This window comes from Citrus sinensis, chromosome 3 (assembly GCF_022201045.2).
Source record: "Citrus sinensis cultivar Valencia sweet orange chromosome 3, DVS_A1.0, whole genome shotgun sequence".
Classification (NCBI taxonomy): domain Eukaryota; kingdom Viridiplantae; phylum Streptophyta; class Magnoliopsida; order Sapindales; family Rutaceae; genus Citrus; species Citrus sinensis.
In genome coordinates this window covers 43,617,588-43,645,265 of record NC_068558.1, presented here as the reverse complement: position 1 = coordinate 43,645,265, position 27,678 = coordinate 43,617,588, and the positions used below count along the sequence as shown (strand labels likewise).

General features: G+C 35.3%; 4 protein-coding genes across 9 annotated transcripts; all 4 read left to right on the top strand.

The window, feature by feature from the left end:
* Nucleotides 1–3,222: 3,222 nt before the first annotated feature.
* LOC127901493 (chlorophyllase-1, chloroplastic) lies at nt 3,223–4,539 on the top strand. Its single transcript, XM_052438932.1, has 2 exons — nt 3,223–3,644; nt 3,755–4,539. Exons 1-2 carry the CDS (start codon nt 3,351–3,353, stop codon nt 4,448–4,450), a joined length of 990 nt encoding a protein of 329 aa, XP_052294892.1. The 5' UTR covers nt 3,223–3,350; the 3' UTR covers nt 4,451–4,539.
* Nucleotides 4,540–9,319: 4,780 nt separating this feature from the next.
* LOC102618249 (uncharacterized) lies at nt 9,320–12,923 on the top strand. Of its 3 annotated transcripts, none has more exons than XM_052438930.1 (8): nt 9,320–10,083; nt 10,161–10,313; nt 10,419–10,559; nt 10,693–10,761; nt 11,035–11,154; nt 11,247–11,561; nt 11,680–12,029; nt 12,191–12,923. In XM_052438930.1, exons 1-8 carry the CDS (start codon nt 9,576–9,578, stop codon nt 12,800–12,802), a joined length of 2,268 nt encoding a protein of 755 aa, XP_052294890.1. In that variant the 5' UTR covers nt 9,320–9,575; the 3' UTR covers nt 12,803–12,923. The 3 variants fall into 3 exon arrangements, with proteins under 3 accessions (XP_052294890.1, XP_052294889.1, XP_052294888.1); XM_052438929.1 differs by having other exon boundaries at nt 9,321–10,083; nt 10,164–10,313; nt 10,693–10,785; XM_052438928.1 differs by having other exon boundaries at nt 9,321–10,083; nt 10,693–10,785.
* A 1,319-nt stretch (nt 12,924–14,242) lies between these two features.
* On the top strand, nt 14,243–17,765 carry LOC102624612 (uncharacterized). Of its 2 annotated transcripts, none has more exons than XM_025098964.2 (8): nt 14,243–14,905; nt 14,986–15,135; nt 15,241–15,381; nt 15,512–15,571; nt 15,845–15,964; nt 16,057–16,371; nt 16,490–16,839; nt 17,007–17,765. In XM_025098964.2, the coding sequence occupies exons 1-8, from the start codon at nt 14,398–14,400 to the stop codon at nt 17,616–17,618; spliced, it is 2,256 nt and encodes a 751-aa protein (XP_024954732.2). In that variant the 5' UTR covers nt 14,243–14,397; the 3' UTR covers nt 17,619–17,765. The 2 variants fall into 2 exon arrangements, with proteins under 2 accessions (XP_024954732.2, XP_006479665.2); XM_006479602.4 differs by having other exon boundaries at nt 15,512–15,595.
* A 609-nt stretch (nt 17,766–18,374) lies between these two features.
* Nucleotides 18,375–23,226, top strand: LOC102623067 (protein TIFY 4B). Of its 3 annotated transcripts, none has more exons than XM_025098965.2 (9): nt 18,375–18,690; nt 18,778–18,896; nt 19,110–19,246; nt 20,409–20,499; nt 20,590–20,749; nt 20,937–21,002; nt 21,607–21,664; nt 21,896–21,978; nt 22,510–23,226. In XM_025098965.2, exons 1-9 carry the CDS (start codon nt 18,573–18,575, stop codon nt 22,524–22,526), a joined length of 849 nt encoding a protein of 282 aa, XP_024954733.1. In that variant the 5' UTR covers nt 18,375–18,572; the 3' UTR covers nt 22,527–23,226. The 3 variants fall into 3 exon arrangements, with proteins under 3 accessions (XP_024954733.1, XP_006479660.1, XP_052294893.1); XM_006479597.3 differs by having other exon boundaries at nt 18,376–18,690; nt 21,764–21,978; XM_052438933.1 differs by lacking the exon at nt 22,510–23,226 and having other exon boundaries at nt 18,376–18,690; nt 21,758–21,907.
* Nucleotides 23,227–27,678: the final 4,452 nt, after the last annotated feature.

The window sequence follows — 27,678 nt, the reverse complement described above, 5'->3', positions numbered from 1 at the left end:
TTTTGAGAAGAATTTGATTGGATGTTTGTTAAGTTTAAATTAATTTATTAGAAAATCAATAATTAATCAACGTAAATCTTCATCTATGTTTAGTTAGTGTGGCGTAGTCTGAAATGACAAAACACATAAATGTTATTTGAAGCTCTTGTGACCCCTTGTGTTCATGCATTTGAATCAAAGCTACTAAAATGACTAAAACAGAAATTTCATATGAACTTGGGACAGCTGTACGGGTCCAATTTAAATGACAACTACGTGGAAAATAAAAATTTTGCATATATTATTACAACTACGTGGAAAATTAAAGTTGACTGACTTTCAAATTAAGCCAACAAACAGTGGCCATCAATTCTTTTTCCACTAACAATTAGTGGCGACGGTCAATACTATAAAATAAAAGTTGACTAAGAATTTATGTAATTTAAGAGTATGATTGGGTTTGCACTGAATTATCAAAAAATTTATTCAAGGATTTATATTCTAAAATATTTAGTGAGTTTAGAAAATTATTTTATAAGATTTTTGTTAATTTTTTATATTATTAGATGGCCAATAATTAATCAAGTAATTTTCCATATATATTTGATAATTTACTCATAAAAGCGTGGACTACATTCAAATGACATTTTATATGATGTATGATATATGTAGAGGTGAAATTTAAATAGGCTTAATTTTATAAATAAATACATATGTATTGCAGCATTCAATCATTGTGTTAAAGCGTCAATCACAGTGACCACCAAAACTTAAGAATGATTAGTTCCATCGAAACCCAATGTATGCTCAATTAATATTTCTGATCAAGATCAAATTTTTCACTCTATTGCTTCACCAATCATGAGCATAAAAGCTCGATTTATACAAAATTTACGAATTTATGAAAAAAATGTCACAATTATTATAATTGGAAGTTTGATTGATTTTTAAAGATTGATTCAATCAATCTTAATGTTACTGGACAATCGATCTTAATATTAATTCAAAATCAATCTTTATAGCGATTGGCACAGATAAAGATAATTAGTTTTGGTCTCTATAATGACTGACGAAGACTTGTAAGACTTGGACCAATGAGGAAAAACGCTTCATTAATACTCCATGAAAAATAAATGTTGACTGACTTTCAAATAAAGCCAACATACAAATGGTCGTCAATTCTATTTTTTACAAAAAATTGATGGAGATAGTCAACTAATAAAATAAAAGTTGATTGAGATAATTTAAAGAATTTAGGCGTAAGTTTGGGTTTTAAATTATCAAATAATTTATTCCACTATTGATACTTAAAAAAGTGCTTTGGAATTAATAATTCAATAGGATGTTTGATATATTGGAATTTGTGAAAATCAATAATCAACTATTTTTTATACATGTTTAGAAATTTATTCGGTGTGTATAAGGGCTTGTATATTTCACAATAAACATGAATTAGTACATCCATTGATTGACGTATAATTATAATCATATAATCAAACACGCACACTACAAGGCGACCTTCGATTGACGTATTCTGTCAACTAACCCAGGGACATGGAGGATGTTTTAACGTTATATAAAAAAAATTGATGAATAATATAGTTCCAGGCAGTGCTTAAACCATAATGTACGCCAGTATGAGTTTATCCAAAGTCACCGGCTACACCAATATCATAGTGACATAGGAAGCGATGAGGAAATTTACGAAAGATTTATTAAATGATCGGAGACTTTCTGCAATTTCATTGACTTATTCTACGATAATTATAATCAAACACGCACACTGCAAGGCGACCTTCGATTGACGCACTCTGTCAACTAACCCAGGGACATGGAGGATGTGTGTTTGAGGACCACAACCGCACGGTGAAAGAATTTGAATGGAGGAAAAGCAAAGGAAAATGAAAAGGAAAAGAGGGGAATGCTAAAGAAAAATAAGGTGATTCATCAGTAACTCCATATGACATTTGCACACAACTTTTGGATGTTTTTAATTGAGGAGGCTAAAGAATTGGTGGAGCTTGCAGATCGTGGCTGTCACAGGGAACAGTTTTTTTTTTTTTTTTTTTTTTTGTGTGAATGGAGTTGTAATTTCTAATAAATTTGTTTCAGTGGTGTTGGATAATTGTGAGGTTGAAGTAGTTTGCCTATAGTTTTTATGTACTTAGAATTAGTGTTAAGCATAACTTTTGAAGTTACTACATTTTATGTTGCTATATCTTCCTTCTGATAAAATTTGAACTTTTTCTTTTGTTTAATTACAAATTGTTATTCGGGGTATCATATTTCCGAGTACCAAAAAGTTCGGCATCTAAAGAATCCAAGTCACTCAAGCATTCTAAAGGCATAATAATAAGCCTAGAACAATATAAAAGATAAATAAAGAAGACAAACATCAAGAACAAATGAACAAATGAAAAAAATTAAATTACTATTAATTGTTAAAGTAACCAAATCTGATAAAAGATTAAGATAACATACATAATTTGATTGAAATTTCTTAAAAAAACTAAAGCAAAATCTAAATCATAATTTGCTTAAAAAAATTGTCTTTTTTCAATTGTACTTTCTAATTTTATTTTTTTTAACAATTGGCTAGAGATTGATGTCAAAATAGAAAGAGTTGAGAGGAAAAGAATTATCAAGAAAAAAATTGATAATAGTTGAACACTCAGGCTTTGTTTGCTAAACTTTGAATTCTGAAATTTTATTAATTTCATATCTTTTTTTAAAGTTACATTTTTTTAACTTATATATGATTTTTAGACATTTACACCTTGAATAGTTTTTGTGACTTTTATCTAAATGAAAAAATATTTAAATAAGAAGTATATATAAAACCTAATTCCTTTAAGTATTTTGACTCATAAGGATATAAATGTCAAATAGTTATGTTTAAAACTTTTTTATTTATAAAAAAAATAAGATGTCACTTACATTCAGCATTAAAAAAAAAAAACTCACAAACATATCAGTCAAGTATTTTGTATTTAGATCCATTTATATTTCAGGGAACTTCAAATTTGTTCATCCTTTAGATAAAATTAAAAAAAAAAAACTTGCTTTAGAGGTGAGTTTGGAGGTCAGTTTTTGGTATTCAATTTCGTTAGTGACACATGGATTATTAAAATTTGGAAGGATAGGAGAGGCGAGGAAACAAAATGGATTTGGTTTCCATTTAGACACATGCATACATTGAATTTTCTTTCTCACGACTAGTAAAATATTGTCGTGTTTCTCCAATCCTATAGACGTTAAAGTTTGACGTTCAGTCTTAACATTATATATAAATCTGAAATCCGCCTTTGCTGTTCATCTCTTTCAATTGTCTCTCAACAGTACGTTCTCGCGCGGAAAATAAAATCACGATAATGGCAGCAATGGTGGACGCCAAGCCTGCAGCTTCAGTGCAAGGCACTCCCCTTTTGGCTACGGCCACACTTCCGGTATTTACAAGAGGAATTTATTCCACAAAACGCATCACGCTGGAGACATCATCTCCATCCTCACCACCTCCTCCAAAGCCATTGATTATCGTCACGCCAGCCGGAAAAGGAACTTTTAATGTCATCTTGTTCCTTCATGGCACTTCTCTCAGCAACAAAAGCTATTCGAAGATCTTTGACCACATAGCGTCCCATGGATTCATCGTTGTTGCTCCTCAGGTATGTATGCTCAATATATCAATATATAATCCATATTTCAACATTAATTTTATTTACATGTACAAAACTATAACTTAATTTTAAACGATGTGTGTGCGTGGCATTTGTAGCTATACACCAGTATCCCGCCACCAAGTGCAACCAATGAACTTAACAGCGCAGCAGAAGTCGCGGAGTGGCTACCCCAAGGCCTGCAGCAAAATCTCCCAGAAAATACTGAAGCGAACGTAAGCTTGGTTGCTGTTATGGGGCACAGTCGCGGAGGACAAACGGCTTTTGCTCTATCACTACGCTATGGATTCGGTGCAGTAATAGGGCTAGACCCCGTTGCTGGGACTAGTAAAACCACTGGACTTGATCCCTCGATTCTTTCTTTCGACTCTTTCGACTTCTCGATTCCCGTTACTGTGATTGGCACCGGACTCGGCGGCGTGGCTAGGTGCATCACCGCTTGTGCACCTGAAGGAGCAAACCATGAAGAGTTTTTCAACAGATGCAAGAACTCTTCTCGTGCTCATTTTGTTGCTACAGATTATGGTCACATGGACATTTTGGATGATAATCCATCAGACGTAAAGTCTTGGGCGCTTTCGAAATACTTTTGCAAAAATGGAAACGAATCGAGGGATCCAATGAGAAGATGTGTGAGTGGGATTGTGGTGGCGTTTCTGAAGGATTTTTTTTATGGTGATGCTGAGGATTTTAGGCAAATCCTGAAAGACCCTTCTTTTGCTCCTATAAAGCTTGATTCTGTTGAGTACATTGATGCATCAAGCATGCTTACGACAACTCATGTAAAAGTTTAACGATCTTAAAATTAATTAAATGTACTTTAATTTTTTTGCTCCTTTTTTTTTTTTCCTAATTTTAAGAATAAAACAGCCAATTTCATTTATACTAGAATCACTAGTTATATATATGCAGGTGATGTTGTTCTCTGTTTGTAACGGAATCCTCTTTGTTACATTACTAATAAATTAGTCGCAGTTATGAGATTTAAAGTTATTCTCCCTCCGAAAAGATCTGGTCATTTTGTTAGTATAGCTTTGATCCGTATCAAATTAAATTTGAGTTCCGATAATACGAAAGTATATTTAATCCTGCAATCGAAACACAAATCACTTGGTGGTCGAGTGATAGACAACTTATATTTTCATTCTTGGTTGATAGGATTGAAATCCTTAAGTAGATCCAAGTTGTGTGCTTGATCGTACAGGTTCATTTTCTTTTATATACTTGAAGATAAATCAGATTCGCTTTGAGTTTAGATAATGGACTATGTCATCGTAGAATTGAATTAGAAAAATTCATAGACTTTACGATCATAATTATTAGTCGGTTATTGTAATGTAATTCTGAAAAAAAAAATTATGAAAGATATATTGTCTTTCTAGTATCTAGAAATAAATCTGGTTAGTGTGCAATTTAGAGGTTGATAAATTATAAAAAAAAAATTAAAAAAAAAACAGTACAAATTGAAGATGACGATCAATTTTGGTAGCCCAGCTTCGGTGTGGTTGAAGACGGGAAGTAGAAATATTTTTGAAAGCAGTAATAGATTTTTGAATCAGTCTTCAAAATACAATCATTCTTGCAGTCACAGAGGTCAATTATTATTGCAGTCACTGAGGGCCATCATTTTGGTTCATGTCCGTTACTGATGAAACGTAGGGTAACCTTCTTTGCTTACGTACAATCATGCACTTACTTGCGTATGGAGTTATATCATGTTGTTTAAAATGCTTTTCAAATGCATCTTGATTCCTTGAACGTGAAATCAATAATTCCCCTTGGACAAAATTCCGTAGGTTTTTATTTTTTTCTAATTTTTTCCGATAAAGACAAAAAATTCATAGGTTGTCTTGTCTAGTCTAAGAACAACCCGATAAATAATACAGCTCGAGTGGAGTGACGTGACAAATTGGCTGAATAAGATGGCTACTTCGCCAAAGGGTTCTTGTTAGTCCTTTACCAAGAGTCACCCTTGGATTTTATGTGACGGCTGCCGAAGAAAAGAAACGCAAATACAATTGGGAGTAATCTGACAAGCACAAAAACCCTTACTATGCAAGTGATGGATATGCAAACAACTTCTTGCAAGCATTCCAAAATAATCTCCTAAATATTTGCAAATGATTAGGTAATATATTGCCTAAATAACTGTTGGTTGAAAAAAAAACCCTTTGCTTTTTTTCTCAATTAATAGATATGTGCATCAGTGCATGGCTGTTGTGGATGAACATATTTAGTTATCTACTAGCAGGGCAGTTGCCCCCGCGGACTTTAATAGGAAATTATTTTGCAATTTTAACTAAAAATTTTACTTTCCAATTAATAGAGAGTCATTTTTATCCCTGCTGGCTTTGAATAATAAATATTAAAACATAGGTTCGAAATGATATTTTCATCACCAAAATCATTGAGGAAAATTAAATTTGCCCTCATTGAGTTTAAATGACGGCTACGCCAGCATAGCTTAAAAGGCTACAGTCATTGATAATGAAAATTTGATTTTACACTTTGATCTATTTTATGAGGCAATGCCACAAGAGAACAACATTTATGACTATAAGAAATCAAATGATTGTTCTAAGAAGAAATTAACAGATGCGAATGTTTGTAAGAAAGTTACATGCTATTCATTTCACAGTGAAGAAATATTTATACATGTCTTTGTACATCAATTAAGGAAAGAATAAATCAAGAATCACGTGAATATATAAATTACAATTGTTAAGCCATAGACTACGTACGTAACCCAAGGCTTGAATTGATCTTGCTGTGATGAAGGGATTGAGATCTATTCATTCTATTATGTTCCAATCGCTGTTTTCCTGAGCTGTAATATATGTTTCTCAGTTTATTTGCTGCTGACAATCATATCATGAAGAAGATGAAGATACAGGTTTGGGAAAATGTTTATGTCCCAAAAGTTCCTAGTTTCTTGCAATCTTGAAGGGTGCAAGTTTTGATAAAAGTTTATTCTAAAAAGAATGTAGTGAAGATGAAGTCAAAACGATCATAAAAGCCTTTCCATTAATGACTCGAAGATATAAAGTGCAACCATAACTCCGTAAGTCTGTAGCCCCAGTTGTCCATAACTTTCCAGTTCTAACCTTGAACACAAATATACAATCACACAAGCAAAACTTCATGTGCCTCCTTATTTGTTCCCTTACTTTCTGTTCTTTTGACTTATGTTCTTGTGACCGGACCTTACTTCTTCCAGATTTCTGAATTGGTTTCATGGATCTTCTTGATTTTGTTCATGGCTAATACATTTCGGGGCATGTTTGGCTTACATAGTATTAAAATTTTGCATGGTATTAAATTTATGCTGTCTCATGTTTGGTAGCAAAATCACTTTGTATTACACCATATAAATCTATTATTCCAATACACTTAAAACCCGCATAAACTAAACCCATTTTAGATGAGAACCGTTGGATCGGCAAAGTAGCTGGACCTCTCAGATAAAACCAGTCACCTGAATATTAATGACGAAGGATAAAACCATCAAATTAGCACGTAGTAAGGAATATAAGCGTCTGCTTTAAATATTTACTTGAGCTTTGAAGAGAAATGGGCTGACAGGATCAAATATAACAGGAATTTGCTAAACAGATGAATGATGTTAAGAAAAAAAAATGACAAGTAACAAGCTGAAGTTACTTTCACCAACATAAAAAATTATTTCTTACTTTTTATCTACAATTTCTTTTCTCAAGTATTCACATATCTTCCAAAACACCACATGTGCCAAAAATATTAGGATTTTGCTATCTTACGTTTAACGTAAGATAGAGCTTCTCACACAACTGATCTGTGAGTCCCACTAGAGCCCACAGTTGGTGGAGAGGACTGTACCTTATGTTAAACGTAAGGTACAGCTCCAAAATATTAATGTAAGTGAATTGTCACATTCAGCAGTCCTTTTGAGTTTTGACTCATGGTATAATTTTTTGTCAAATCGTTCATTCGTCCTTCACTATTCTACAATTTTTTTTATTTTATAAACAACACATATTTCATTCATATTAAATATGTAGAAAAAAAAACACCGATAAGTTCATAAAAAATATATAGATTAATCAATAAAATCATGTAGAATACTTTTAGAAAAGATTTACACAGTAAGATAAGTCTCACATGAGAACTCAAACTTGTTAATTTCCTCTGTTATAAAGAGAGGAGTTTTGACAAACGGCCAATCCCCTCTCTGGAAATAAAAATATGACTTATAGTCGAAGCAAACACAGTTAGTGTTTTCTTTATTAAAAGAGGTTAAAGTACATGGATCCATTGGAAAAGATAAACTCCCAATTTTTAGTGCAAAAGAACCTGGAGGAAGATTGAACGCGAGAGTCACGTTATTCATCATGAACATGCTTGTGGCCCAAGTTAATTGGGCCCATATTACAAAGCTCAGCCAATCAGTTGCATTATCACTTTACTTTTCTCTTTTGTTGGGGTCGATCATTCTATGCTTTACAAGTTCCAATATTTCGTCTGATTTGGTATCAGCCGATTATCGTAATTTGAGAAAAACATTGAAAGCTGAAACAATACAGTATGCTATTATGCTTAATGTATTGCATGGCTTATAAAATTTGACTCATTATATCAATTTGTGCTGCCCCTTCGCTCCAATTTTAAAAGTTTGTCTCAGTTTGTGTGCAAATGACGACATAAGAGATGAATATATTTATATAAACTCGTGCATATTAGCTGACATAACTAACTTTTTATTTAAATTTGAGATAAAATTTAATTGTGCTAAAAATATTAGGATTTTTCTACCTTACATTTAACGTAAGGTATAATTTCTCACACAACTGATTCGTGAGTCCCACTAGGGCCCACCGCTGATAGAGAGGGTTGTATCTTATGTTAAACATAAGATAGCAGCTCTCAAAATATTAATGTAAGCGAATTGTCACATCTAGCAGTCCTTTTGAATTTTGACTCAAGACATAATTTTTTATCGAATCGTTCATTCTTCCTTCATTATTCTACAATTTTTTATTTTATTTTATCAAGAATACATATTTCATTCATATTAAATATATGGGAAAATATACACCGATAAGTTCATAAAAAATATATAGATTAATCAACTAAATCATTAGATTACTTTTAGAAAAGATTTACACAGTAAGATAAGCCTCACATGAGAACTCGAACTTACTAATTTCCTCTATTATAAAGAGAGGAGTTTGGACAAACGGCCAATCGCATAGTTGAAGCAAACATAGTTAGCGTTTTCTTTATTAAAAGAGGTTTATTTTACTTTTCTCTTTTTCGTGGGGCCGAACATTCTATGCTTTACAGGTTCCAATTTTTGGTCTTGGTATCAGTCGATTATCGCAATTGTAGAAAAATATTGAAAGTTGAAACAATACAATATGCTTCACGTATTGCCATGGCTTATAAAATTTGACTCATTATATTAAATTTGTGCTGCCCCTTCGCACCAATTTTAAAAGTTGTTAGTCTCAGTTTGTGTGCAAATGACGACATAAGAGATGAATATATTTACATAAACTCATGCATATTAGCTGACATAATTAACTTTTTTATTTAAATTTGAGATAAAATTTAATTGTGCTAACATGGCTTGTTCCAAAAGACAGAACAATATAATGTTATCTCCTCTCCATCTCTCTTATTTGTCCCAGAAGAATCAAACACGTTTAACGGGAGGCTACAAATGGAACACAACATATTTTACCTTTATCTTCATATCCATATCTTTAAATTCTTCTTAATTTTACATGTTTGCCAGTAGCAGAGCGACTCTTTTTTGGAGAATAAAATTATTAATACAGCTAAGCCTCTTAGCCAATACTGAGTATTGACAGCTCCAATTAAGTTAAAACCTGTAGCTCACAGCTAGTTAAATTTCCGGTTGAAGAGGAAGAGGCTTTAACAATGGCGACTGGGATTGACATTGATCAACTTAAAAAGGGTTTGTTCAAGAGTGCCATGAAAGGTAAGTGGAAAGAAGTCGTTGAAAATTACGGGAAAGATGACAGAATTCACGAGGCCAGGATCACACGATCAGGCGGGACAGCGTTGCACATTGCTGTCTCCGATGGGCAAGAAGAGATAGTGGAAGATCTTGTGAGGATAATTCACGAAAAGCAGCAGCTCAAAGTCTTAAAAATTGGAGACGAGCGAGGCAGCACGCCTTTGCACATCGCAGCCGGGCTGGGGAATGTGAGCATGTGCGAATGCATTGCTACTGCCGATCCAAAATTGATTGGCGAGCGTAACCACGAAAACGAAACCCCTTTCTTCTTGGCTGCTCGTCATGGCCATAAGGATGCCTTCCTTTGCCTGCATTATCTCTGTGCCTCTGTAGACGATGGCTATAATTACTCCAGAAGAAAGAATGGCGAGACTATTCTTCACTATGCCATCTCTGGGTACTACTTCGGTAAGTTCAGTTCAGATCACGAGAGAATCATATAATTCAATTGCAGGCTTTCACTAATACGGCGTTGTATTTTCTAGTAGATTTGGCATTTCAAATAATTCATCTATATGAAAAACTTGTTAACTTTGTGAACGAGCGAGGAGTGTCCCCACTCCACCTCCTCGCCACAAAGCCCAATGCCTTCAGAAGCGGTAGCCACCTCGGGCTTTGCACTGGTATCATATATCATTGTAAGTATTACTGGCCCCCCATTTTCTTCTTCCTTTACTAGTGCTTAATGTCACAGTTGCTAATTATTCTTTATTCGTTCGTTCAATGGATAATGGAATTGGAAGGTATATCCGTTGATAAGCTTCAGGAGGAGACATCTTATGACCAGCATCTGTTCACAACAATTAAAAAGCAAACGAACTACCCAGAGAACTACGAAACATGCCTCAACTTCATTAGACTGCTGAAAACGATGGTCATAGTTTGTGAGTCAAAATTTTCATTTGATGATTAACTACCTCGGCATATACAAGTGATCCAAAAAAGATAAAAAGTGAAAATATTTCTTCCATTCATGGTACATTCCATGTACGGTAACGGAGTTGTTCCCATTTCCAGTGTTTAATAGAGGAAATACAAAGAAAGAACCAACGCCAAGAGATGCAGAGGACCCTGAAAGGTCAAAAGGTAATGACGGAACTGGAGATCAAGGTGAGTGTTCCTATTGTTGACCAAAAATTAAACTATTTGAGCTACTTTAAGATGTCGTACCGCTCTTCTGGCAGATGTGAGCTTGTCACACCACTTCCAGACAGAATGTTTAATCTTGAGCATAGGAATTATGAAACGCTTCACAATCTTCATTAAAATTTTAGATTCCCAAGATTTGAAAGTTGCCTTACTGGAATGGGATGTAATGCTAAATACGTACATAGTTTGTAATTGTCATATTATATTCAGGAGAAGAATCAAGGCATAATATTGGAGCTCAAGGTCACCAATTTTTTCCTCCCAATTATGGAACCTGCTTTGAGTTTGTCAAGCTAGTCTCCAAGCCAATGCTAGTCATTCTTGGTTTGGGTAGGGCAATATAACAATAACAATAATATTTTTTACCATGTTGTTCCGGTTCTAACCATACCATAAGATAACAAATTTACTTGAATAATTAGGATCAACCAAGATAAGGAAGATCCGAGATGAGAAACAGAAACACACATGGTCTGTTCAGATTCTGGATGAACTTCTACGGCGCACTTCTCTGTATGAGTATGACTACGTTGGAGGAAAACCCCTACGCCGGCCATCATCACAAGTAGAAGAAGACGAGACAATTCCTTACGCAATTGTTGATGGTGGCGACACTGATGCCGACTTGGAAGGTGATCAGCAGCCAGATACCTCCCTAACTGATCACAACGTTGTTACTGACACCCACAAACTGAGCCGAAACAATGGAAAAAATTCAGAAGACAGAAATGAAGGAGGTGATTAAATTAATGATGCTTATGGCCTCTAACACTATTAAATGTTTATGGGGCGGGGAATCGGGGGGTACGTGTTGATTAAAATGCCGCTTGTATTATATTATACTGTTTTGTGTAGGTAAAACAGGGAGTACTATCCCTGACACGGTAAAGAGGGAGACCCCAATTTTAATCGCGGCAAAGAATGGAATAACCGAAATAGTGGAGAAAATTCTAAAATCATTTCCAGTGGCAATCCTTGACATGAACTCGGAGAAGAAGAATGTAATGCTGTTGGCTGTGGAGAATAGGCAACGCCATGTGTATCAGCTCTTACTCAAGACAGCAATCATACAAGAGACTGTGTTTCGTAAAGTGGATGACCAAGGAAACAGTGCATTGCACCTCGCTGCAACTTTAGGAGACCATAAGCCATGGCTGATTCCGGGGGCCGCTTTACAAATGCAATGGGAACTGAAGTGGTACGAGGTATGTTACTGTATCATATACTGTCATAATCGTATTATATGTATACATCGTTAGTGCGGACACAGACACACACACACATATACACCCAAGCTAATGGCGTATCTAATTTATTATTTGTATATACCGTATATGTATATATGTAATTTGCAAAATGCACGCAGTTTGTCAGAGACTCAATGCCATTCCACTTCTTTGTTCGTTACAACGATCAAAACAAGTCTGCAAAAGATGTCTTCACCGAGACACACAAAAAGCTTGTCCAAGCAGGCGGCCAATGGCTAACCCAGACGTCCGAGGCATGCACGGTCATGGCTGCACTCATCGCCACGGTTGCTTTCACCTCCTCATCCAACGTGCCAGGTGGAGTCAATGGCGAAACCGGAGATCCGAACCTCAAAGACCAGCTGGCATTCAACGTATTCGCTTTCTCATCTCTCGTAGCTCTATCCTTCTCTATGACAGCTTTGGTCGTATTCTTCGCAATAAAAACGTCTCGGTTCCAGGAACAAGATTTCCGTAAAGATTTGCCTGAAAAACTCTTGCTTGGATTAACTTCACTGTTCGTGTCCATAGCTTCAATGATGATATCTTTCTGGGCTGGACACTTTCTTGTGGTTAGAGATAAATTAAAATCCGCAGCATTCCCAGTATACGCGGTGACGTGCCTGCCAGTAACTCTCTTCGCTATAGCTCGATTCCCGCTTTATTATTATCTTATTTGGGCTATCTTTAAGAAGGTGCCGCAACGGAGCTACCAGTCGATTCCTCCGTAACGCACCCCATGTTGTCTTTTGCCTGTCCTTAATTTTCACAGTTCATTTGTTTGCTATGTTTTTGGTTGATGTAATTGAACCAGAACGGTGATTTCCAGCCGTAAATTATATTTAATTTTTTCTTATAGTTTTTTTTTTATTTGGTGAGAAGTCATATAGTAATTATTTAATTAATTAGTAATTATTCAGACAAGCTGGAGGAGGAATCGACAATCGTGGTTCCTTTATAACGTGGTCCACCCTTTCGTACGGGAAAGTAGGCCCTACCCTGGCGCCTTCTTAATTGCATAGCTGCCTCGATAAAAGTGACAATCAAGAAGTAGGAAGGCGGTCCTCTCATTTTTACTTTTTTATTGAGAAGATTGGAAAACACGTGGGTGGTATGACACGTGTCAATAGAGGGGATCTAAACTGGCACCATGGAGGGCCCGATGCTTATCATTCCGTACCACAAATTATTGGTCACCACATGATCGCACCCTCTGCTGTAGACTGCGTCGGGCTTAGCACCCGGCCAGCCTACCTATATCTATCATAAAAATCTCTAATTACCCCTACATGCAAATTCCTCCCATTCTTACTGTCAAGGTCAAATGTTAATAATTTCTTTCAGGACTAAGACGGGGATAGTACCGTCATTACAAGCAGATACAATATATAGATTATATATTAACACAATAAGATAAGTCTCACATGAGAACTCGAACTTACGAATTTCCTCTGTTATAAAGAGAGGAGTTTTGACAAACACAGTTAATGTTTTCTTTATTAAAAGAGGTTAAAGTTAATGGATCCATTGGAAAAGATGAACTCCCAATTTTTAGTGCAAAAGAACCTGGTGGAAGATTGAACGTGAGAGTCACGTTATTCATCGTGAACATGCTTGTGGCCCAAGTTATTGGGCCCATATTACAAAGCTCAGCCAATCAGTTGCATTATCACTTTACTTTTCTCTTTTTGGTGGGGTCGATCATTCTGTGCTTTACAAGTTACAATATTTCGTCTTATTTGGTATCAGCCGATTATTGTCATTTGAGAAAAACATTGAAAGCTGAAACAATACAGTATGCTATTATGCTTAATGTATTGCATGGCTTATAAAATTTGACTCATTATATCAATTTGTGCTGCCCCTTCGCTCCAATTTTAAAAGTTTGTCTCAGTTTGTGTGCAAATGACGACATAAGAGATGAATATATTTATATAAACTCGTGCATATTAGCTGACATAACTAACTTTTTATTTAAATTTAGATAAAATTTAATTGTGCTAATATGGCTTGTTCCAAAAGACAGAACAATATAATGTTATCTCTTCTCCATCTTTCTTATTTGTCCTAGAAGAATCAAACACGTTTAAAGGGAGGCTACAAATGGAACACACAACATGTTTTACCTTTATCTTTATATCCATATCTTTAAATTCTTCTTAATTTTACATGTTGGCCAGTAGGAGAGCGACTCTTTTTTGGAGAATAAAATTATTAATATAGCTAAGCCTCTTAGCCAATACTGAGTATTGACAGCTCCAATTAAGTTAAAACCTGTAGCTCACAGATAGTTTAATTTCCAGTTGAAGAGGAAGAGGCTTTAACAATGGCCACTGGGATTGACATTGATCAACTTAAAAAGGACTTGTTCAAGAGGGCCATGAAAGGTGAGTGGAAAGAAGTCGTTAAAAATTACGAGAAAGATGAAAGAATTCACAAGGTCAAGATCACACGATCAGGCGGGACAGCGTTGCACATTGCTGTCTCCGATGGGCAAGAAGAGATAGTGGAAGATCTTGTAAGGATAATTAAAGAAAAGCAGCAGCTCGAAGCCTTAACAATTGGAGACGAACGAGGCAGCACGCCTTTGCACATCGCTGCCGGGCTGGGGAATGTGAGCATGTGCAAATGCATTGCTACTGCCGATCGAAAATTGATTGGCGAGCGCAACCACGAAAACGAAACCCCTTTCTTCTTGGCTGCTCTTCATGGCCATAAGGATGCCTTCCTTTGCCTGCATTGCCTCTGTGCCTCTGTAGACGATGGCTATACTTACTCTAGAAGAAACGATGGCGAGACTATTCTTCACTGCGCTATCTCTGGGGACTACTTCGGTAGGTTCAGTTCAGATCACGAGAGAATCATATAATTCAATTGCAGGCTTTCACTAATATGGCGTTGTATTTTCTGATAGATTTGGCATTTCAAATAATTCATCTATATGAAAAACTTGTTAACTCTGTGAACGAGAAAGGAGTGTCCCCTCTCCATGTCCTCGCCACAAAGCCCAATGCCTTCAGAAGCGGTAGCCACCTCGGGCGTTGCATCGGTACCATATATCACTGTAAGTATTAGTGGCCCCCCATTTTCTTCTTCCTTTACGAGTACTTAATGTCACAGTTGCTAATTATTCTTTATCCTTTCGTTCTGTGGATAATGGAATTGGAAGGTATATTCGTTGATAAGCTTCAGGAGGAGACATCTTATGACCAGTATCAGTTGGAAACAAGTAAAAAGCAAACGAACTGCCCAGAGAACTACGAAACATGCCTCAACTTCATTAGACTGCTGAAAACGATGGTCATAGTTTGTGAGTCAAAATTTTCCTTCGATGACTAACTACGTCAGCATATACAAGTGATCCAAAAAAAAAAAAGTGAAATATTTCTTCCGTTCAATTTACATTTAATGTGCGGTAACAGAGTTGTTCCCATTTCCAGTGTCTAACAGAGGAAATACAAAGAAAGAAAGAGATGCAGAGGACCCTGAAAGGTCAAAAGGTAATGACGGAACTGGAGATCAAGGTGAGTGTTCCTATTGTTGACCAAAAATTAAACTATTTGAGCTACTTTAAGATGTCAAACCGCTCTTCTGGCAGATGTGAGCTTGTCACACCTGTTCCAGATAGAATGTTTAATCTTGAGCATAGGAATTATGAAACGCTTCACAATGTTCATTAAAACTTTAGATTCCCAAGATTTGAAAGCTGCCTTACTGGAATGGGATGTAATGCTAAATACGTACATAGTTTGTAATTTTCATATTATATTCAGGAGAAGAATCAAGGCATAATATTGGAGCTCAAGGTCACCAATTTTTTCCTCCCAATTATGGAACCTGCTTTGAGTTTGTCAAGCTAGTCTCCAAGGCAATGCTAGTCATTCTTGGTTTGGGTAGGGCAATATAACAATAACAATAATATTTTTTACCATGTTGTTCCGGTTCTAACCATACCATAAGATAACAAATTTACTTGAATAATTAGGATCAACCAAGATAAGGAAGATCCGAGATAAGAAACAGAAACACACATGGTCTGTTCAGATTCTGGATGAACTTCTACGGCGCGCTTCTCTGTATGAGTATGACGACGATGGAGGAAAACCCCTACGCCGGCCATCATCACAAGCAGAAGAAGACGAGACAAGTCCTTACGCAATTGTTGATGGTGGCGACACTGATGCCGTCTTGGAAGGTTATCAGCAGCCAGATACCTCCCTAACTGATCACAACGTTGTTGCTGACACACACAAACTGAGCCGAAACAATGGAAAAAATTCAGAAGACAGAAATGAAGGAGGTGATTAAATTAATGATGCTTATGGCCTCTGACACTATTAAATGTTTATGGGGCGGGGAATCGGGGGGTACGTGTTGATTAAAATGCCGCTTGTATTATATTATATTGTTTTGTGTAGGTAAAACAGGGAGTACTATCCCTGACATGGCAAAGAGGGAGACCCCAATTTTAATCGCGGCAAAGAATGGAATTACCGAAATAGTGGAGAAAATTCTAGAATCATTTCCAGTGGCAATCCATGACATAAACTCGGAGAAGAAGAATATAGTGCTGTTGGCTGTGGAGAATAGGCAACCCCATGTGTATCAGCTCTTACTCAAGACAACAATCATGAAAGACAGTGTGTTTCGTAAAGTGGATGACCAAGGAAACAGTGCATTGCACCTCGCTGCAACTTTAGGAGACCATAAGCCATGGCTGATACCGGGGGCCGCTTTACAAATGCAATGGGAACTCAGGTGGTACGAGGTATGTTACTGTATCATATTCAGTCATATGCGTATTATATGTATACATCGTTAACGCGGACACACACACACACACACATATATATAGACCAAAGCTAATGGCATATCTAATTTATTATTTATATAAACCGTATATATGTATATATGTGCTTTGCAAAATGCATGCAGTTTGTTAAGGAATCAATGCCCTTCCACTTCTTTGTTCGTTACAACAAGCAAAACAAGTCTCCGAAAGATGTCTTCACCGAGACACACAAAGAGCTTGTCCAAGCAGGCGGCCAATGGCTAACCAACACGTCCGAGTCATGCTCGGTCGTGGCTGCACTCATTGCAACGGTTGCCTTTGCCACGTCAGCCACCGTGCCCGGTGGGGTCAAGGAAGATAGCGGGGAGCCAACACTCGAAAACCAGCCAGCATTCAACGTGTTCGCTATCTCGTCTCTGGTAGCTCTCTGCTTCTCTGTCACGGCCGTGGTCATGTTCTTAGCAATACTAACGTCTCGGTACCAAGAAGGAGATTTCCGTAGCGATTTGCCCGGAAAACTCTTGCTTGGATTAACTTCGCTGTTCGTGTCCATAGCTTCTATGCTGGTATCTTTCTGCGCCGGACACTTTTTTGTGCTCAGAGAGAAATTGAAATACGCAGCATTCCCAGTATACGCGGTGACGTGCTTGCCAGTAACTCTCTTCGCTATAGCTCAATTCCCGCTTTATTTTGATCTTATTTGGGCTACCTTTAAGAAGGTGCCGCAACGGAGCTACAAATCGATTCCTCTGTAACACACCCCCCCACCCCCCCCGGTCTTTTGCGTGTCCTTAATTTTCACAATTCATTTGTTTGCTATGTTTTTGGTTGATGTAATTGAACCAGAACGGTGAGTTCCGGCCGTAAATTATATTTAATTTTTTCATGTAGATTTATTATTATTTTTTTTTGGTGGGGGTGAGAAGTCATATATATAATAATTATTTAATTAATTAGTAATTATTCAGACAAGCCGAGTGGGTGCAGGGGGGAGGAATCGACAATCGTCGCTACTTTATAACGTGGTCCATACTTTCGTACAGGATAAGTAGGCCCCACCGTGGCGCCTTCTTAATTGCATAGATGCCTCGATAAAAGTGACACATCTCGTTTTTACTTTTTTATTGAGACGATTGGAAAACACGTGGGTGGTATGACACGTGTCAATAGAGGGGATCTAAACTAGCACCATGGAGGGCCCGATGCTTATCATTCCGTACCACAAATTATTGGTCACCACATGATCGCACCCTCTACTGTGGACTGCGTCAGGCTTAGCACCCGGCCAGCCTACCTATATCTATCATAAAAATCTGTAATTACCCCTACACGCAAATTCCTCCCATTCTTACGGTCAAGATCAAATGTTAATAATTTCTTTTAGGACTAAGACGGGGATAGTACCGTCATTACAAGCAGATACGATTACGTGGCGTCCTGGGGTTGCATGCTAAGACAGCATTTTTAATTGTTTTGTTATTATTTTTTATTAATAAATAAGCCTAAGCGTAAACAAAAGCTGAGACGCGGACGCTACAACCAAAATTCCCGTAAAATTACGCGCTCACTCTTCCTAGCTCGCACGCTCGTGAAAGGTGAATAGCTATATTTACTAAAATGGTAACCAGAGGAGGCACCGGGAAGTGTATTAGAACCTGAAAATTCATCGATCCGTCTCTGCAAGTCATTATAGACCGGAAATCGAGGCCATGTCACCGGGAGAGACGGTTTCCCGGTCGCTACTTGACAAGCCTCTCCACCAGCTCACTGAAGATGACATTTCTCAGGTCACTCGTGAAGATTGTCGCCGATACCTCAAAGAAAAAGGTCCCCTTCACTCTGTCCTGTGATCTTACGTACCTCTGTACGTGTAACGATAATTTGAGTGAGGTTTTACTTGAACTTGAGGTGCAGGCATGAGGAGGCCATCGTGGAACAAATCGCAGGCGATCCAGCAAGTGATCTGCCTCAAGACGCTGCTTGAAACAACGACGGATACCGAGGCCACTGAGGCACGAAGGAAACTCTACAGTGTGAGTTTCAACTTCTTCTTTTCCTCTGCCGTGACTTTTTTTTTCCCCTGTTATTTTATCAATCGTTAATTTGACGATTAACGCTGTTACTTTTATTAAATAAGTGCAAAGTTGAGGACACTTTTATAATTTATCTTTTTTTTTTTAATTATTGTTTATGAAGTGGTGCACCTGTGTATTTCTTTATTTGATTAAATTAATAATTTCTTGTAGGTCCCTTCACATTCGGCTGTTACAGTTAAGGAAACATGTGAACCGGCTCCTTGTCGGCGTCAGGATGCCCCCATGCCTGATTTTTCAGGCGACTCTTCTAGTCGACTTGCAGCTGACAGTGAATCTATTTCTCCCAGGTTGAATGTAGAATTGAAATTTAAAGGTTTAACATGTTTATCTACTTTAAATTTATATTGCTTGGAGCACAGGAGGATTTTAGTTGGCTAGATTAATGTGAGATTTTGAATGCCTTTAGATTAGGGTTTTGTTAATACTTCTGGATAGACTCAATTTGGACTTCATGGGACATGCTGGTCAAGTTTGTGGCGATGGCTGTTGGGTCAGCGAGTCAACATGCTAAGTCTCACCATTGTGGATGTGAGTGTGCGTGGACATATGGGCGATTATACAAGTGAAAACATGCTCACTTTTACCACTCTATCATGTGTGACTGAAATTAGAAATTGCTCAGGATACTTGCCGTTTGGGCTATCGTAAGTGGTGTATTGGTGACAAGATGATTGTTAAATTATTGTGCTTATAACTATGCAAATACGTTATTCTTTGGCTGATCAAAGTCTAATTATAGGAATGAAATGATGTGTACATCAGTAAACATTCAGTTGGTCATGAACAATATCAATGTGTGTGAACCTGAAAAAACTTTCTATAGTTTGAATATCATTTAGTCATCTGTTACATTTGTTATTATGGATACTCTTGAAAAAGAGTTCATTGCAGATATGTCGAGACATTTATAGACGAGATTCATTGAACTCTTTAGCTTATGAAATTTTTGGTATGACCTCATGCTTATTAGATCCTGTTATCGGTACACTGTATGGTTAATGGTTTGATGGTAGCGCCACACTTCTGTTACTTTTTTGCACAAAATTTTGGTCAGTCTTTTTGTCACTTCTATTAGGAAAATTCTTAATTGGAGCAAATTTATGGCTTTACCTGGAATTAAATCTTGCTATGAGGATTTTTTTTCTGGTTTGTAGCATTGCAGAGATTTTGTAGGGATCCTTATTTCATGGGATATATATCACTGATCTGACCCAATGTAGGATGATTCTCCATTTCATGTGTATAGTTTAATTGCGTGCAAGGTTACTTTGGTTCAAAACTACTTATTCGAGGTAAAAAAAGATAATAAAATTTTCAACTTAGATCAACTCACACGAATTCATAAGTATTTAGTTCTGATTTGAAATCATCATCAAAATGACTTCTGAGGAGTAGCTAACTGGACTATTTATAGAAGTTTTGAAATTTAAATATTCTTAAAATGCCCAGAACTACAGTAGCAGCAAAGGAGGCAGTAGGACAGATGACAATCTTTTACAGTGGAAAGGTGAATGTCTACGATGATATGCCGAGTGAGAAGGTGATGAAGTCTTCTTTTTCTTTTTAAAAACTATTGAGTATATATCTGTTATGAACTAGCCTAGTAACATCATTGGCTGGTAAATTTCAGGCACAAGCAATTCTGCAGCTTGCTGCAAGCCCACTCCCTCTATCACAGAAAGCTCCATCAGATGGAACAACAGGACTACAGTCTGTTCCGTGCCACTTGCAAACTGCAGGTATCAATGTTGGCCCAAGTTCTCCGGTGATCTTCCCAACGTTACAAACAGGTAGGTATTGGGGTAGTGTCTGGGGTTTCCATTATCTTGTTTATTGGCGGATTCAAGTAGAATTTGTGGCGTGATTTGAGATGCACTGCAGAGGACTAGTACTTCTCAACTGAAAGTGCTAGGACTGTGATGTTATGGCAATTATAGTGGGATAATCTTTTGTCAACATTGTTGGTTTTATTTGCAGTGAAAGTGGTGGAAAACTGTCAGCTTCCCTGGGAAGAAAGCAACATTTCTCATGAAGACAGCTTTGGTAAGTGCTTCTACGTAATTCCATAATTGTCTCATAATTCCATAGTTGTCTTATTTTCTTTGTATTAGATGTACATTGATTGCATAATACTAGATGAGCAGTTTTCTGTTATGTTCGTAGGTCGTTAATATCTTTATAATGTTGCTTTTTTGAAAATGAAACTACTTCTGCAACCCTTGGTCTTAAATTTCCAGTACAAGTTGAGTAATATTTTCTTTTAAATATTATTTTTCCCTCTTTATTGGTACTGATAATTCTAGTTAGTTTTTGCTGTTTATGTCCTTGATCATGTCAATGTTTGAGTTCATACATTCCTTTCTCATAGCTCAACCCTTAGCTTTATAGACACTTATTTTTTACTTTATTAACAGTTTTCTTGCTTGGTATGTTATTTCTGTGTCACCATGCACCAACACTGGATTGTCTTTTTCTGTCCTTCATTCCATTCTGCTGCTTGTTATCGAGAAACTTTCTTTTATGTAATTAAATTATGAGTTCTTAGAAAATATGATTAACAATTTTAGGAACTTATACTTTCGTCACTCTGCTTTCTCTTTCTTTCATCTCACCTCATTTTTCTTATCTCTTTGTTGGTTACTTCTAGATGGGCCAACCAGCAGAAAAGCATCGGTGCAGAGATACCGGGAGAAGCGGAAAGACAGGTATCTTAAAACACTGATAGGCTCTAAATGACAACACTATAAGTTTACGAATAGCAAATTCCCTTTCCTGTACGTGTCTCATACCCCTGTTAGGTGAAGGTTTAAGAACAAGAGAAAGATAGCAATGCCTTCATCCAGTAGTCTGGACGTCTACTTAAACCGCTGGGTGGGAGATCAGTTTGCAAATGAGCAATTGAATCCTAGTGATGTTTGCTCTACTCTTCAAAGCAGGCCATCTCAGACATCTCCTGGATGTGGTGTGGTTGAGAATTTGGCAAATGTTTCCAATCTTCCTGTGGATCCTAATGACAAAGGTAACAGACTGATCTCGTTGCATGCTTTGTTTCGTGGTAGTTCTATAATAAATTATGTTCTTTCTTGATATGTGAAATGGGAGAAATTTAAAAAAATTCACGTAATCTTTTCTAACACACTCATGGATACCTGCCTCTACAATGTTGACAAGCAACTTGCTCTTATCTGCTGATAACTGAATTTGATATCCATAAAGTGCCGAAGTTTCCTTGCATCCACTGACTCCTTCCACTCCCCCAACCCCTGGAATATGAACAAAAGACAGAAGAAAATAAAATGATTCTGATGTTTTATATATATGTCATCTTCGCATGATTGCACTAGAACTGGGTCTTTGGTTTTAGTGTGAACAATTAGTGCAAAGTTTGCAACATGACTTGCAAATCTCAGGTGTGAAATGATATGAAGTTTGTATGCATTGGGGGATTGTAATGACACAGCATATCACCCTATTCTACATTTTTGTGATGTGAAATAATTGTAGCTGCTTCGTTAGGAAACTGAATGATTAGTGTGCTTTTTGTTTGCAGATGTCACGGAAAACTGAATATAGAGAGTAGGAAAATTGATTTGTGCGTAAGAACTTGCTTGGAACTTGTATTTTATCCAAGCTAACCACGTTGGTGTGCATAAAGAATACAAGTGCGTAGACTTTGTATGATGGTTGGTGACATAAAGTTTATACAAGTGCGTAGTCTTTGTATGATGGTTCGTGACATAAGGTGTAGTGTGTTGTTTTAGTTGCAGCAATTGCTTTTTGAGTTACATGAAGGACATTCAAGATAGTTCTTCATGTTGTAGTCGTCTCTAAATCTGCAATCAAATAAATGATCGCAAGATGAGAACAGGTGGAGAGTGTCATCACCAGAGTTGGTTCCTTCACGTACATGTAAAGCGTCTTAAACCAGTAGGGTTTGTGGAAGCAACAATATGTGACTGAATTTGCTCAAAAGCAGTCCATTGTGCTCTGTTCTCCATTGCAATCATATAATTTTTTTCAAAGATGACAGAGATTCCAAGATTTACAAATTGCTAATCCTTGTAAGTACATGGTCGTTAGACAGGATTATTTTGGATAATGCATTGTAGCAAAATCTAAAGGTATGTAATCCGCAATCCGAAAATGAAGATGCACGTGAGCTGGCCTACTGTATCCATTACCGGTTGAAACACTTACGGCATCTTCACTTTATTAAACTAGAATGTTACTAAAATATAAATAAATATATATTTTAATGAATTGTAAATTATTTTTTTATCTATAAGTATATTTAAATTTGTGTTTTTTGCTGGTAGTGGTATTTTTATTTTGTTAAAATAAAGAATGTCTTTATTGCAGAATTCTTCTGTATGTGTATAGAGAAAGATAGTCATTATCTAATAAGAGATTTATTAAGTTATTAAAATTAGGGATAACTGAAAGGAAGCAAAACACATATGTTAATCTAATGTATTTTGTCTTGTAGTGTATTATATCATGTATCGGTTGTTTTTTTTTTTTACCTTGGTAATTTGAAGGATTTTTTGGAAAAATTATTATTATTATTTATGGAATTTTGATCAAGTGCGAGATTGTACGCATAGTGAGTCCCTATTAGTGGAGTTGTGTTGTGAGCCCTTAGCTCGACTAATGAAAGCTCATTGTGTGTTATCTTCGTGAATCATAATTTGTATTAAATCAGGCAGATATTTGGAATAGAATAAGATGAGATGGGATAAGATATGATAAGATTATATTTAATGTTGTTGTTGTTATTATTAACTAAAAAAATAATTAGTCAACTAATCATAGTTTAATTGAATTAATACAAATGAAAATTCATTTAATAACAATTTTAAAAAACATTTTTAATTATAAGATATTTTAATATTTTTTATTCATAATAATTTATATTATAATATTACAGTTGACAAGTTTTTTCTACTAGTATAGACTAAATTTTTTTGTACTATTAATTATACCAATCAACCTCAATAATATTAATTAAATATAAATCATAATTTAAATTATTTTTATTTTTATTTATTAAATTTATTTATTTATTTATCTATCTATCTATTATTTTTAAAATATACATTTTGAATATTATTTTAATAATTAGATAAAAATGTAAATTTGGAATTATAAAAATATTTAAATTAAAACATAATTGTAATTTAATGTGAAATAAAAAAAAGATATTTACTACAATTTATTATTTACATTATTAAATCAATAATTTTTTATTACATTTATCACATATTAATATAGTTTTAATATTTATAAATTATTATGTTTAATTAAATTGACAATATAATCTTAACCTACCTAATCCCATTGCCACCACTCAGCCTTTGATCGAGTGGTGGTCTGCTTGCTTTCACAAATTATTGATTGAGTGGACTCAAATGTGAGAGCAGTGATTCAAGTCTGTATGATTTCTCAATTAAACATAATTGAATGGACCCAATTTATAGTATTTCTCTCTTGCAAAACACTACGTGTGGAGAGATGCATACATGATGAAATATCAGTTCTCAACAAAAAAAAAAAAAACCCATTTCCCCCGTTAGGATAACTGCCTTTACAAAATTGAGTGAAGGAGGTTGAACGGCTGCTTTTTGACTTTTTTTTTTTTTTTTTTTGTATCAAATTCACAAAATAATTTTCTGCCTCCTCCTCTGAACAGACAAGCAAGATAATAAATTTTACACAACAATCTGCAGACTTTGTGGTGTAGATTATGTTTTCCGGTAATGTGAGGAAGTGGACGTTGGACCCAGGCTTATAGCTTTCTGCGGTTGTGATTATTCCATAAGAATTTCTTGGAAAATGATTGAATATAGAAACTCCATAACATTTGGCGATCTCATCTTGGATGTGTCCATATTAATGGTTAATCGGTAACTAATTATTTTGATGAATTATTTCTTCAAATAAAAGAATAGTATGAAAAATATTTGTCGATATCTCACTTATTAGATTTTATTGTGGAAGACCCACTTTATTCTAAAAGATTCACAATGCATTATTTTATCTATGCATAATATATATATATATATATAGAGAGAGAGAGAGAGAGAGAGAATTTCGAATAAGAGCTTCCTAATTATATTACAGTTAAGAATAAGTTAAAATATAGAAAAATACAGACGCCAATATATTATCAAACAAATATTGTAAGAATTTAAAAATGCACTATCCTAATGAAAGGTTCTAAACGTTTGTTATTTCTCAATGGGTTAATTACCTCTAGGCAATACATGTTAGAGGTAATACATATTTTACAATTTTAAAAAAAGGTGACACATGTTTTAAAAATACTCAAACGAGTGATAAATCGTTAATTTTGTCGTTAACTTGAATATAAACAGTAAATTAATAACATTTTTACCCTTAAAATTAATTATAAAATGATGTTTATGCCCCTACAATAGCTACAAAATGATATTTTTATTCCTACAATAAGTTACAAAATATGTTTTTCCACTACTCAATTATTTTTTATTTAAAAATAGAAAAATGATAAAAAAAATTACATTTAAGTGCAATTAACATGCTTTTTTTTGGTTAATTCATACAATTTTTTTTAAAAACATCAATTTAAAGAGGTAAAATAACTTTTTCTATTTAAAAAATAAAAAATAATTGAGTAGAGGCAAAAACATATTTTGTAACTAATTGTAGGGATATAAATGTCATTTTGTAGATATTATAGGGGTATAAACATCATTTATAATTAATTCTAGGGACAAAAATTTATTTTCTAATTTATTTACTGTTTACATTAAAGTTAACGGTCTGTCATCCGCTCGAGTATTTTTAAAATGTGCCACCTTTTTAAAATTTATCAAAACATTTATCACCTAGAAATAATTAACCATTTCTCAATTTATTTCTTTAGATGAAAACTCTATTTTTTAATGTTTCTTGATCGAATTATGAATGTTTGAATTGAAATTGAGGTTATCTTTTCTTCTTCTTCTTTTTTCATTTTTGCCCTTTTTACATTTAGGTGAAGACTTTGACCAACAGCATACAATGCAAGAACAATGAAAATGATGAAGAAACACGATTATGACAAAATTTTTGCAATTTTTTATTTAATAATTTTACCTTTTTTTTTAAAAAAAAAAGATTCTTAAAATTTACTAATTAAAAAAAAAATCTTATCATGATTTTATTCATTTGTTAATAGCAATTTAAGTGCTGTTTTACGGAGTCGTCTACACTTAAATTGGTAATTTACTGGAGGCGGAGCAGCTGAATCTCCATAGTCCCTCGTCTCTACATGCCCGCGGCGCGCCCCTACCGCAAACCCCCCCCCCCCCCCCCCCCCCCCCCCCCCCCCCCCCCCCCCCCCCCCCCCCGCCCCCCCCCAACCACCCGCAAGCAGCAGCAGCGGCATTGGCCACGGGGTGGGTTTGGCAGATTAATTATTAAAGCAGCTCCAAATTCAACAATTTTATCGGAATACGAGATGCTGGGTAATTTAGTCATTTCACATGCTATTTCCCCGAAAATTTAATGGCGAAAACATCGGCACTTGCTGGTGTGACTAAAGCACGTGCTGTTCAATATTTTTCTCAATCTCATCGTTGGGAAAAATTCCCATGTAGTTACTCACAACTTCATCAATTAATCCTCCGTTCTGTATTTACTTTTTGTTTATTTTTTGACAAGAGTATTTACTTATTTATTTATTCATGAAATCTCAATATGATTTATGGTACATTTACTAAAAAGAAATTAAAATGAGCGGAAATCATAATGAACTGGAACCATAGTAAGAAATAAAAATCAGAATAAATTGTTCATTTTAGTTGTAGGAATCGAAATCAGAATGAGTTAAATTGTTATAAATTATTACAAAGTCCTTAATTAATTATTTGTCATAATTATTATTTTTTATTTTAATTATTATGATTATTATTATTAACATTAATATATTGATTAATTATAAATACTTTTATCATTATTAATAACAACAACAACAATAGTAGCAGCAACAGCAATAACAACAAAATGGAATCAAGCTAGTTGCCGCTGTTGAATCGCGACTGTTGCTACTACTAAAAAAGAGTCCAAAAGAATACGACATCAGTGACTAGCTACTGCTCCACAGCTGACGACAATGGTTTGGCTACTCAATCGCAGTTATTGCTGCTACTCGATTTTGTAAGTCAAATCACGTCTAGCTGCTGCAAGTTGCGGTTTTTTTTTTAATTATTTGTTTATTTATGAGAAAATATTTTCAGAATTTTAAAATATTAATGAGAGTAGAACCGTTATTCCCGATAGAAAATTCCCTATTTTCAAATTAAGTAACTTTACGATTTTAATTCAAACTCCCACTTTTAATTTTATGAAGTGAATACTCTCGATAATTTTAATTTTAATTTTAGATTTTGATTCTAGATTTCAATTATCCAATTTAAGAAGTAAATATACTATTAATTTATTCCAACAGCAGCCAGCATAGCACTCACTGGCCGTGCCAATATACATTGTAAAAAGAGTAATGGGATGATGATATAATATGTATACATAACGTTACATTTTTAGTGGTAACTACCTCCAACCAACGCAATCCCAAAATCTATGTGATGTACAAAATACAGAAGAATGTCAGAATCTTTTTGACCAGCAAATCCCCCACTCGTTCACAACATTTGGTTAGAAAGTGCTTATTTTCAAAGATACATAAAATCACACTGCC

Excerpts from the sequence above, each read along its gene's own strand:
- LOC127901493 (XM_052438932.1), top strand. The coding sequence starts at position 3,351 with ATGGCAGCAATGGTGGACGCCAAGCCTGCAGCTTCAGTGCAAGGCACT. Across the intron at positions 3,645-3,754 it reads TCATCGTTGTTGCTCCTCAG|CTATACACCAGTATCCCGCC; the intron begins GTATGTATGCTC and ends TGGCATTTGTAG.
- LOC102618249 (XM_052438928.1), top strand. The coding sequence starts at position 9,576 with ATGGCGACTGGGATTGACATTGATCAACTTAAAAAGGGTTTGTTCAAG. Across the intron at positions 11,562-11,679 it reads AGAAGACAGAAATGAAGGAG|GTAAAACAGGGAGTACTATC; the intron begins GTGATTAAATTA and ends TGTTTTGTGTAG. Across the intron at positions 12,030-12,190 it reads GGGAACTGAAGTGGTACGAG|TTTGTCAGAGACTCAATGCC; the intron begins GTATGTTACTGT and ends AAATGCACGCAG.
- LOC102624612 (XM_006479602.4), top strand. The coding sequence starts at position 14,398 with ATGGCCACTGGGATTGACATTGATCAACTTAAAAAGGACTTGTTCAAG. Across the intron at positions 14,906-14,985 it reads TATCTCTGGGGACTACTTCG|ATTTGGCATTTCAAATAATT; the intron begins GTAGGTTCAGTT and ends ATTTTCTGATAG. Across the intron at positions 16,372-16,489 it reads AGAAGACAGAAATGAAGGAG|GTAAAACAGGGAGTACTATC; the intron begins GTGATTAAATTA and ends TGTTTTGTGTAG.
- LOC102623067 (XM_006479597.3), top strand. The coding sequence starts at position 18,573 with ATGTCACCGGGAGAGACGGTTTCCCGGTCGCTACTTGACAAGCCTCTC. Across the intron at positions 20,750-20,936 it reads CTTCCCAACGTTACAAACAG|TGAAAGTGGTGGAAAACTGT; the intron begins GTAGGTATTGGG and ends TTTTATTTGCAG. Across the intron at positions 21,003-21,606 it reads TTCTCATGAAGACAGCTTTG|ATGGGCCAACCAGCAGAAAA; the intron begins GTAAGTGCTTCT and ends GGTTACTTCTAG.